This window comes from Vipera berus (genome assembly GCF_964194415.1).
Source record: "Vipera berus genome assembly, chromosome: 3".
NCBI lineage: Eukaryota > Metazoa > Chordata > Lepidosauria > Squamata > Viperidae > Vipera > Vipera berus.
In genome coordinates this window covers 33,186,140-33,198,167 of record NC_138204.1, presented here as the reverse complement: position 1 = coordinate 33,198,167, position 12,028 = coordinate 33,186,140, and the positions used below count along the sequence as shown (strand labels likewise).

The window sequence follows — 12,028 nt, the reverse complement described above, 5'->3', positions numbered from 1 at the left end:
ATCCTTTCCTTCCTTCCCTCCCTCCCTCTCATTGTCCCTCCCTCCCTCCCTCCCTCCCTCCCTTCTTCCTTCCCTGGCTCCCTTTCTCATTTCCATCTCCTTCCTTCCTTCCTCCTTCTGTGCCCAGGAAGGGACAAGGGGAGGGGGAGAGGCTGCCAGCGCGGGTGCTGCTGGTGGCCATGGCTTGAAAGGCCACTGTAAATTCCTGGACAAGAGCCACACAGCCTTAAGAGCAGAGTGGCAGGAAGATATTTGCGATGAGAGAGGGAGAAAAACAGGCAAGAAATGCAGCTGGGGAAGGGTCACCCTCTTGGAGGACTGAAGAAAGGCAGTATTCCCTGAAGGAGACCAGCAAATGGCTCTCGCCCACTTCACACACCAGTGGACTCCGGGGGAGGGGACGCCATGAGTGGAGTGAGAGTACACGTTACCTGCGCTACACCGCCCAAACCCCAGCTTGCCAGGCTTCGACAGGCAGGCAGGCAGCGGCGCACTCTGCTCACTGTGCATAGAGGCTGGGCCAGGCTGATAAAATTAGTATAAATGAAAGCAACAAAACAACATATAGGGCAATCCACAATTGGACTTTTGGGATCATAGGATCTGATTTAGCTAGTTTTCTCTTATTATTTTCCAAATCTGATGAACCCTTTGGAGCCACTATTGTTTATCCCTAGAACAAAATATACAATTCCTGATAAGGGAGAGCAACATATAGAGCATTTGATGACTACAGCAGAATTAAAATGAAATGTATATGAGAGAATCAGCCATTGCAGGTGAAACACTGCAGAATTTCACACTATCATTGTTCTCAAATGGGTCAATTTGTGCATTCAGTTGCAAGCTACCAAATCTGGAACTGTTAAGTGTGATACGTCACAAATATATGAAATAGCACTGAATTGCCAGGTGTCACATAGTTTTATAATCTTTGATGTTTTAATGAGGTAGCCTTTTACTATTCTAAGATGTATAATTGAGAACCCACCAAGTTGGGAAAAAATTTCAAACAATGTATTTGCTTTCCGATTGTGTTCAAGTTACATATGTTGCATGCTGAGACAAATTCATCTTAGGGCTAGGCAACCCATTAATGCTGACTATAACCAGTGGGGATTTGTTTCAAATGCATTGAAATGGCCATATAAAATGGCCATATAATTTGAGATGATGATATCATTGCTTAAACATAGCTAAATAAAGGTAAAGCAATTGTTCTATTTTTAAGAAAGAGATTTCATATCATCCCTACACTTGAACATTCTGGAACTTTATTTGGATTGAAATTCAGAAGAAAATAACATATAGTAGCCCTTGAATTCAAAATTTCCCTGTGGTTACCAGCCTCAAGGAAAACATAAAACAAATAAATTCCATTATCTTTAGATTATTTTCAGTAAGAAATGCTGCAGTTAAAGCCAGCAAAGCTAACCCCCCTTAATGCATCATCTATTGTTCAAAGTACAGAACAATAATTGGAGGGTGTTCTGGCAGGCTAAAAATGGAAAGGCAGCTGCTGCTGTCGATTTCTGAGTAACTGAGAATAAAACAATGCTCAAGTATTGTCTGCATTACTGGAGTAGTGACATTGGAATCACTTCCAAAAGACCCAAGGGGTGGTCAGCAAGTTATTTATAAATGGATGTCATTTTTTCCCTTAAAGTCATTCACTTCCGTAGAATTCTGCATCAAGTTTTTTTTTCATCAATTATTTTCCAAAAGATTTGACAGTCATGATGGCCACTGATGGAAAAATATATAATGAATGAAATGAGATTAAAAAGGTAACCATTTTAAATTAGGAATAAACTAGTGGATTTAAGAGGATTCTTAAGTCATGCTTGTCATGTGGGGAAGTCATGAACATGTACATGTAGTTTACGAGAACAGTACAAAAATGATTATGCCTTTGCCTTCTTCCAGAAAGCTTTTCCAATTCCGTAAACTAGCCTACCATCCTGGGCTTTCCTGGTAGTCTCTCTAATCCAAGCAATTATTAAGCAGATCTAACCCAGCCTAATCTTTTTTTAAAGCCAGCCCCTTTCTGCTTTCTGAGTTAGCTTAAAAATACTGTCACATTCCCAGAGAATCCTGAATATATTACTTTAGGAAGACTGAAAAATCAGATAAATAGTATCAAGTACAAAAATTCAACAGTTCAAATCATCTGAATAGTTAAAATGAGTTTGTGGATTATTCTTGTATGGTACACATTACTTTCAGAGTGGCATGGTGGCTCAACTGTTAAGATGCTGGGCTTGTTGGCTGGAAAGCTGGCAACCCAAGTTTGAGACCTAAGCGCCTTGTGAAATCTGATCTTAATGTTATCCCTCTGTTGATGGAGCCCAAAACTGCATTAGCTTTTTTGGTAGCTCCAGCACATTGCTGGCTCATACTTAAGTGATACTCTACTTAGATTTTTTTTTACAATGAGTCAGATACCATATATTCTGTAGGCCTTACTTTCTCATTACTGAATTACATCTTGTTGGATAGGGTTAGAGTTAAGGTACTAGCCTTCCAATACAAATACAAAAAAAGAGAGAGAGAAAAAGGAAGGAAGGAAGGAAGGAAGGAAGGAAGGAAGGAAAAAAGAAAGAAAGAAAGAAAGAAAGAAAGAAAGAAAGAAAGAAAGAAAGAAAGAAAGAAAGAAAGAAAGAAAGAAAGAAAGAAAGAAAGAAATTCCTATTCCTGGTTAAATATGTGTAGAAATATGATTTTTCCTTCATTTAATATTGTTCCATACTGATCATTGGACTTAACCACAAATTGTTAAAAGATTTGGAAATTTAGGAATCTTTCATTGACTTTGCATATCCCAATCAGAATAATAGCTTCATCCTGTATTTCATTCTGAAAACAAGTAAACTCAGCTTAGAAAAAAATCAGTCTGAAAGGATTGTTTGGGAGAGAGAAGGTGTAAGTTCAGATCAAGTAGCAAGAAGAATCTTGGTTCATTTTGCCTTGTGTTTGCCCAGAGGTTAAACTGCTCACAGCCCAATAAGTCATGTTCTGGCATTGCATGCACGATAATCTACAACAACTGTATGTTTTATACGGGTGACACCCAGCTGCATGCCTGGAATTTGACACGTGCTGCTATTCAAAATAGCACTTAAGAAAAAAGACCTTAGAATAACTGCGGTTCTTCAGAACAACCAGTAATGCTAGCTACAAGTCTCTAGTGTACAACAAAGGTCTTAATTATACTGTCCAGACCGGATTTTTAAGATTCTTAGTTGCCATCTTCTATGCAAATGAATGAAGAACTTTAGCAGCTAACTTTCACTGAGAAGCCCATGCTTAAAGTCAATTGTCCCCTTGTCCCCACTAAATAGAATCCCAAGGATCCCCTACAATGTAGCTAAGACCTTTTTCTATACCTCTTTCTGATTTACTGTACATTCCTTTGGAAAAAGATAATACATTCAAGAAATTCAGCTCATGTCTCAAAAAATATATGCTGGAGAGATGCTAATTATAGCTAACATTCATTGTTCAATAAAATAATAATTATATTTCATTTTATTTTTGCATGCAATAGTTTTGTTGGACCAATAATATTGACAGGTTGTCGGAAAGCTCATTTGATTAAGGCATAGAATAGATAAGATAATGGAACCTTTGACTGCATGATCTTCATTTAATTTTTTATAATAATAATAATAATAATAATAATAATAATAATAATAATAATAATAATAATAATAATAATAATAATAATAATAATAATAATAATATAACAACAACAACAATAATGCATTTAACTTGCATGCTGCCTGACTCCTAATGACTCTGGATGGCTCATAACAATCAAACCAAGAAATTACAATACTGTAAAATAAACAAAAGCTAAATAAATAATTTGGCTAAAGGCCTCAGTGAAGAATCAGATGTTCACCGCTCTCAAGGGAACCTCATTTCTGAGGGTTGGAAAATTATTAGGGCTGTGTCTTGTATTGCATTTAATTCCAGAAAGGTGCTTTGGAGTACAGGTGGTGCATATATAGATAACTTTTTCAACTAGCTGTGACTTCCCAGAATTTGTGGTCACAGTGGAGGACAGTTATGGTAGCCATTTGGAAGAGTTTCAGACAAGTAATTCATGCCAAGAAAAAGATTTTGGAATCAAATATGTAGAGCTGCGTAGCTCTAGAAAACATAAAAGTATAGTATATATGCTAATTATCTGTCAAAATTCAGAATGATCTCTGTTGATACAGCAAGTTAGCTTATTCTAATTTCACTTATCTTGCCTGGAGAATGTTAAAGTATCTATTTTAAATCAATGAGACCTCAATGTGCTTATTTTCCAGGGCTGTGCTGGAGGAATTTTACAAGGAATTTTAAAACGCTTCAGGTTATCACCAGAAACAGCTTCCAATATGCAAAACCTTGCTGTAACAGGGAGCAAAGCTGGGTCTAGTGCAATGTATAGTACCAAGATATAGCAATGGAATTTCATCTAGAGAAATGTGCTCTGGTAGAAATAAACTGGGGTAAAATCACTAACAGCAATGTAATTGAAATGCCAAATGGCCAAACCAATAGGAGCCATCAAGACGAAGCCTACAAGTATCTGAGTGTTTTACAAATGAATAAATTCAAGCATGGACAGTTAAAAAGGTGATTAGTATACATCCAAAGAGTGAGAAAATTGGAAAGGCAAAATTAAACTGTGAAAACATTATCAATGCCATAAATACCTTGGCATACATGTGCTGTGATACACTGCTGGAATTATTAACTGGACACAGGTTGAACTGGACAGTTTGGATCAAAAACCAAGAAAACTGATGACTATTCACTATACATTTTATCCCCAAAATGATATTGATAAACTATACTGCCTCACAGTAATAGAGGCAGAGTTTTACTTCAAGTCAAACTACTGAGAAAGAAAAGTATGCATTGGTTGATTATGTAAAAGACAGCCAAGAACAAGCACTGGTGCATGTTAAACTTGGAACTTACTGAATGTGCAGGAAACAAAACAAGGATATTGAAATAATGCAATAAAAACACATACAAAGAAGGCTACAAAAGATCTAGGGGAAAGCGGATCAGATAAAACTGGCAGTAGCTTGCCAAAACAAAAACAAAAACCAACAACCCTGTGAAAGCTTGATTTTGGCTGCTGAAGAACAGCTGCAATCAAGGCCAGAACTGAAAAATCATCAAATGATTCAAAATGTAGATTGTGCAAAGAAGCAGAAGAAAGAGTAGATCATACCTTCAGCTCATGCAACTTCACACAAACTGATTATAAATATAATACAATTGCCAAAATTATTCACTGGAACATTATTAAAAATTATCATTTTTAATGATACCATTATATTACCTTTGTCCATGCCCCCACATAAATCCAGTAGTTGTCTTTCCTACATGACAAGAATTGTCTCCCTGAGTGTTGTTATTTCTTTTATATCACTCCTTAGCTTTTCTGGGTAGCCTTTGTATCCACTTGAGGTATCTTCATAATGCAATTAAACTCAAGATATATGCAATTAAAATTCCCTGTCAAAGCTGAACATTGTAATACATCTTCAACATAAATGCCACTATTCAAATAATGCTTAGGTCATTTTAATTAGGATTTATAATTTCCTTAATTAGCATTATACTGTACTGTACACAAACCAGATTTCCTCTCTGAAGGAGATGGGCGATTCAGAAATGCCAAAATATAAATTAATTAATTGCAGTTGCATCCCCGTCCCATCCCCCAGAATCTGCTGCCTGAACATAAAAATACTACAAAGTTAAATAAGTCATCATGGTTCTTGGTACCATTAATATGGCCCCAGGGTTGGGGGTGAGGAAAGGATAAAAGGATGTGAGATCTCTGAACACTGCTGCATAAGTGTCCAGTCTTACAAAATGGAAACATGCCTGAAATAGCTTTTCCATAGATTGCTTCTATCTAATCTCTGAGTTAGCCTCCTTGCTCCAGTCACTTCTCACAGCAGCTGATAGGTAAGGTCTGTTGAGTGCAGAACCTTTCAGCAAATGACCCAACAGCTTGCAGTTGTCTCACTTCCTGCCTCTAATCAGAGCTTCTTAACGGAGAAATATTTCTCCAGAGGGGTGTCTGGTAATTAGCAATAGCATAACAGCCCTCCTTGGGATTTCATACAAGCCCATGTAACCTGAGATGGAATTCTCCATCCATAAAAGCCTCACAAACCTGTTTCCCACCTGGTATGCTGCCTTCTTTAAAAGAGAGGTAACTGCTGTGGTTTAAAGATGCTACAGTATATTGAATTTTTGTATTATTTATTATATGCATTGCACTTATATCCAGCCTTCCCATTGAGAGCTCAGGGTCATTTATATGGATTTTTCTCTAATTTGATTTTCATTACAATAATCTTGTGAGGTATGTTGGGAAATAATGATTGGCTCAAAATCACTGAGTGAGATCCATAATGAAGTAGGGATTAGAACCAAAATCTCCAAGTTTTAAATGGAATTCATTTAGTATAGATAGGTATGTATACAAGTGTCATTCTCCCTACATATTGCCCTATGTAAGGTTTCTGGATTTCTCAGACTATCTGCTGATGTTTATGCCACTGCTAATATAGAGACTGCTTTAGTATTTTTAATTCATTTTTTAAATTCTCTAATTTTTTATTGCACTGATGTTCTCAATTTCATTTTATCTTGATTTATGTACTTATTATATGTTTTGTTGTTAGCCGCCCTGAGTCCTTCAGGAGATAGGGCGGGATATAAATCCCATCAATAAATAAATAAATAAATAAATAAATATTCCCAACAGATTATCCTCAGAAAGGATATAAAGTTGGCATTATTTAACGTTAATCATGGATCCTATATGTATGCTAAATGCGTTCATTTATTTGTTGGTTATCCTTATATTACTTTAAGCCCATCATTAATTTACATATATACTCATACAGTATATAAGCTATCTGCATAGAAGCTGAACCTGATTTCTTAGGTGCATTTTGGCACCTAAAATTCCTGGCTTATTCACAGGTTTATAAAAATAAAATTTCTAGGAGAGTTCTAGGACCCATCTCCACAATCATTTAACTCAATGAAATTAAAAGACTATATAACTCCAATTTCTGTTCAAGTTTCATCCCAGCTGGAACATTAATTATGGCTTTATTTGATTTTCAAAAGACATTTGCTACCATAATACCTTAACAATTCGACAAAGACCATATATTTTATTTTATTAAATGTGGAGTCAGCCAATCCCTATAACCCTGGATATACAATAGAAGCAAAAGGCCATTCACTGTTTCAAGTCTTGTCAACATTGTCCAGTGTCAAACAGGTAGCCATGATGAGTATTAAGCCACTGTGCTTATCTGAGTGTTGTTAACTGGCACTGATTCATTTTGTCATTTAAAATATAGCAGCAGTAGTGTCAAATCCACCTACTGGGAAATATTTTTCTTTTGTTCAACTCCCTAAAAGGGAGAACAATGTTGCACAAAGTACAATCTCAAGATTGTTTGCAGGTCACCTATCAGAAATCAAATCTTACTGGGATCTATGCTAGACAAAGGTCTAGTCTAAATAATAATGCATCACCATATTCACCCAACTGGGAATGTTTCTAGAGTATGTTTCCCCCCCCTCTCATTCAATTGTGTCTGATGCTTGGAAAAAGCCTGGACAAGTCCCTACAGTTTTCTTGGCAAGGTTTTTCAGAAGTTGTTTGCCATTGCCTCCTTCCTAGAGCCAAGACAAAATGATTAACCCAAGGTCACCCAGCTGGCTTCATACCCAAGGTGGGACTAGAACTCACAGTTTCCTGGTTTCTAGCCTGATGCCTTCACAACTACACCAAAGTGGTTCTCTAGAAGATGTTTAAGCTTAGAATCTCAAAGCGTTTTCAAGGGAAAAGAGTTTCAGTAATTCCACGTGTATTAGTTTATACATACTCACTAATGCTATCTAGACATGTTAAGTAATTCGCCAGAGTGTGTCTCCTTCATTTATAAATTTGTTAATTTACTTACAAATTAGAATGCTGAATTAATGCCATTGGTTGAATGCCAAAAAGCATTTCATTTTTCCATCTGCATATCCTTTGACACAGAACTTTCTTGGCAGCAACTAGTGAGTTTTTAGCAACTCCCAAACCATTCTTCAGCAAAGCACAATTCCTGTTAAAACTCTGCATCGTGGCATTGTCATTATTTTATCCTGTGCCCTAGATCTGCTTATTCCTTTGCCTTTCTTTTGTCGTTTAGATAACCTGAAAACTCATAATTTATGCTTTTCTGAAGTAGAAAAGAGGCCAATATTTTCCACTGTAATGAACACTGCTTTGTAAATCAGCATCTTTATCCTTATTTAGTTTGTTATAAATTCATGAGGCTTTGAGAAACACCTACATTTTTCAAAGTTGGGGTTATAGTTTGTAACTGAAGGGATGCAAAAATAAAATAGCCTGAGGTGCTAATTCACCAGTATATGGACAGGGAAAGAAGCATCTGGCTTGCACCTACACCTCTCTCTCTCTCTCTCCTTATTTTATGCTTCCTTTCTCTGTTGATTTTTTTTTAAATTCTGCCATTGCCAATTCTACCATTGGAATAGTCTCTCTCTCTCTCTCTCTCTCTCTCTCTCTCTCTCTCTCTCTCTCTCTCTCTCTCTCTCTCTCTCTCTGTGTGTGTGTGTGTGTGTGTGTGTGTTTCTAAGGGGAGGTAAAATGGAATGGCAGTTCTATAAGTGCTGGATCCAGTTCCCCCCAGATTTTCCTTTCACTCCAAATCAGATTGCTTACATATTTTAATCACAATCTCTGAAGTAATACCAAGCAAATCAGAACCACAGCTACAGTAGGGTTGGGTTTGTATCTGGATCCTGATTACCAGAGCCATTGGCTGAAGAAAAATATCACTGTGGGATCTTTTCAAAAACTACCTTCTTGGTATGCATATAGGCCTGCCAGAGGTTGAAAGAATGGCAAACGTGGATGACCAGAAGCTTCTCATTTAAGCCTTTTTCTAGAATGGCTATAACTTAAGAGTCTTGTGCTGCCTCAAGAGCTTCTGTCTCCCTGCCTTTGTGATTGTCTGACAATATGGGGTAAAAATAACCAGCCTGCATCGGCAGAGAGATAAAAGTTTGCCTTTTGTGTCTCTATGGGCAGTAGGATAGCAGCACCAATGGAGCTGTGTGGATATGACACATGGGAATTTCTGACATATCTCTCCCTATCCTGACCTTGACAGGCACAATAAAAGGGGGCCTCACAGCATACACACACAGAGTCACTCAGCCCCATAGCCCAGGTTGGTAATAAAAAGCATGTCTGTGTTGCACGTCTGTCCTGAAAACTTGCTTTCCTTAGTGCATTCTTTTTTACAAAAAGGGAAGTAGAGGAACATGAATTATTATCGGGAAGACAAACTTTAGCAGGAATAATATGGTTAAAGGGGCTATGAAAACAATGTACGTGTATGTGTATGGTGTGGAAAGTCATGGGTAGCAGGATGCGTAACTGAAATTGTGATTGTTTCAGTATGAATGTGTGGATATGAAGATATCTGTTGCTATAGCAAGGCTTAGTAACAACAGCAGTAGTTGAGGCTTATAAAATGAGTGGTATTAATAATCTTGTTGCAGTTACCATCAATTTATGTTAATATTTCTGGAGTGGTGGTGGTGGTGGTGGTGATATAACAGATGCATAGGCTTTCATATTATCTTGTACAGTTACTTGCCACTGTGGTAAGCTATCACACAGGATGCTAACGCAGTCAAATTCCTTTGAGGTGTAAGCTGGCAGAGACATGAAATGAAGATAACTTACAGCCTATTGGTGGGGTGCTCATTAAATATAAATTGACCATCTAGTAATTTTTCCTGAGATACTGATTGTCCTTCAAATAAACCTAAAGTAGTTGGATCTTGTCTGATTTTTGATATTATACATTGGGCACACATTCTTGACTATTTAGTATAATCTAGCTATGCTTTCTGATTTTATATAGTTAAAAAGCACATGGAGTAATGATAAGAATTCAAAAAAGAAAAAATATCTGTATTGTATAATTAAAATTAGCACATATATGTAGCTAGATTTATGATTTGGAATATAATATGATGCAGTGTATAAATATTAGAACGCTATTTTAATTTATAGAATGCATACATTTGCATGTATGCTTTCATATCATCTAGTAATTAAAAGATTGGTGATCCATTACAGGACATAGTAATGTGGTTTGACTGTATTATTGACTAAAATGTACATTGCTTTTGTTTTTTGTTTTGTCTTTTTATACTTTAGGGTATTTGGCTGATCTGTTTGCTGCTCACTAGGCTTTATCCTTCCAATAGTCAACATGAGTAGGTTAGACAAGGAAGAATTTGGGGAGGCTGCTGAATACCTCCGGAAAAGTTATGAGGAGATGATGAAGTATCAGACTATGGCATTTGATGGTAAGACCACCTTTTTTGCATGGAAAGGGCTTCAACCACACGATCCATTTCTATTATTGCCTCCTGTGTAGAGGAATTCTGCACTTTTTTATCCATTTAAAACATTGAAGCCTATTATGGCCACAGAGACTAAGACAGCTAGATTAACAGTTAAACAATTCTGCTTCTTCTTTGGTCATTTTGGTTGTAATGGAGAGTGCAGTAAAATTACTGTAGCTCCATTTTTATGTTATGTTGATCTGTCTGTTGCCATGTTATAATTATATGAATTGTGAAGTGCCTGATTTAACATTTACTTGTTTAAATTATATTTTGGAAAACATTCATTTAAGATGGTTTATAAACAGATTTATAATTTATTTTTTATTTATTTTTTATTTTATTAAATTTATGTACCGCCCTTTCCCGAAGGACTCAGGGCGGTTTACAGGACATTTAAAACAACCAATACAAAAGTTAAAAACAAATTAAAAAAGATTAAATCATCCCTAGAATTAAAAACCCCAGTTAAAAATTCTTAGTTAAAAATTCTTACCACTAATGAATTCAAAGTTATAATCAACTGTTCAAAAATATGTAGCTGTGATTTTCATTTATCACAGCAATTACCGAACAACAGAAATGTATATATTGAGAAAGTACACAACATATGAAATGGAATTTATTGATTCCTAAACTAATGAAAATATTCCATGAAAATGGGAATCATATAATCAAAGGGTTGGAGCCTTCAAGTTCAATTTGTATGCATGATACAGGAATCCAAATAAAACATCCTGGACAGATGGCTGTTTAGCCTTAATATATATCACTAAGGAAGTTGTTAGCCATCCAACATATAACAATTTATATCAGGGATGGATACTAGATTCTTTACATACACCTTTCTACCCTGCCATTATCATGTGAATGATGAAATGGCAGTTACCTCATTGCCATTGCCACTGCAATGATCTGGTGATCTGGTTTATATTACAATAAATAACAAGAGTTATACATAATAAAAGGAGGAAAATCATTTTATTGTTCATCCCAAAATACATTTTCTATTTAAACATTTAAAAGGAAAGTTATAATATACAATTTTTTTTTAAAAAAAGAAATGATTAAATATTCCTGAATGAATTCTAGGAAAGCCTGCTATCTTTTGGCATCTCTTGAAGCTGTGATTAGAAATTGCTCAAATGGGCTGCTTTAGAAATTCCATATTGCAAAATTCCCTACAATCATATATACAGCTTATTTAAGTCCCATTGAAATAAATAGGACTGATGCAACCTAAATATGTTCAGCATTGCAATCAGTGCTTGTCCATTTTTTGGTCTCCTTATCCAAGCAAATGCATGTTTGCTTTTTGTCAAATATGGAAAATAACCTTTCAGATGTTGCTGATGGATGAGAAATGCAGAAAGATCATGCTTTTAGTTGTCTTAAAAGACATTTTCCTCTTGACTACATTCCAGCATTACTCACCGTTGACTTCATTTTACCCAATCTTCATTATTTAGCCAAATCTTCACTTTTTGCAACTTTTTTTTAAAAAAACTGATATAATATATATTTTAGTAGACAATGATTAATCAAA

At 36.0% G+C, this 12,028-nt stretch overlaps 1 protein-coding gene across 1 annotated transcript in view; it reads left to right on the top strand.

The window, feature by feature from the left end:
* The window catches only part of MYH7B (myosin heavy chain 7B), a 76,732-nt gene that overhangs the window by 13,267 nt on the left and 51,437 nt on the right, over positions 1-12,028 (top strand). The window contains exon 2 of the mRNA XM_081322225.1: positions 10,292-10,443. Within this exon, the coding sequence (XP_081178351.1) occupies positions 10,347-10,443 (97 nt within the window). The 5' untranslated portion in view covers positions 10,292-10,346. The remainder of the gene's footprint in view (positions 1-10,291; positions 10,444-12,028) is intronic.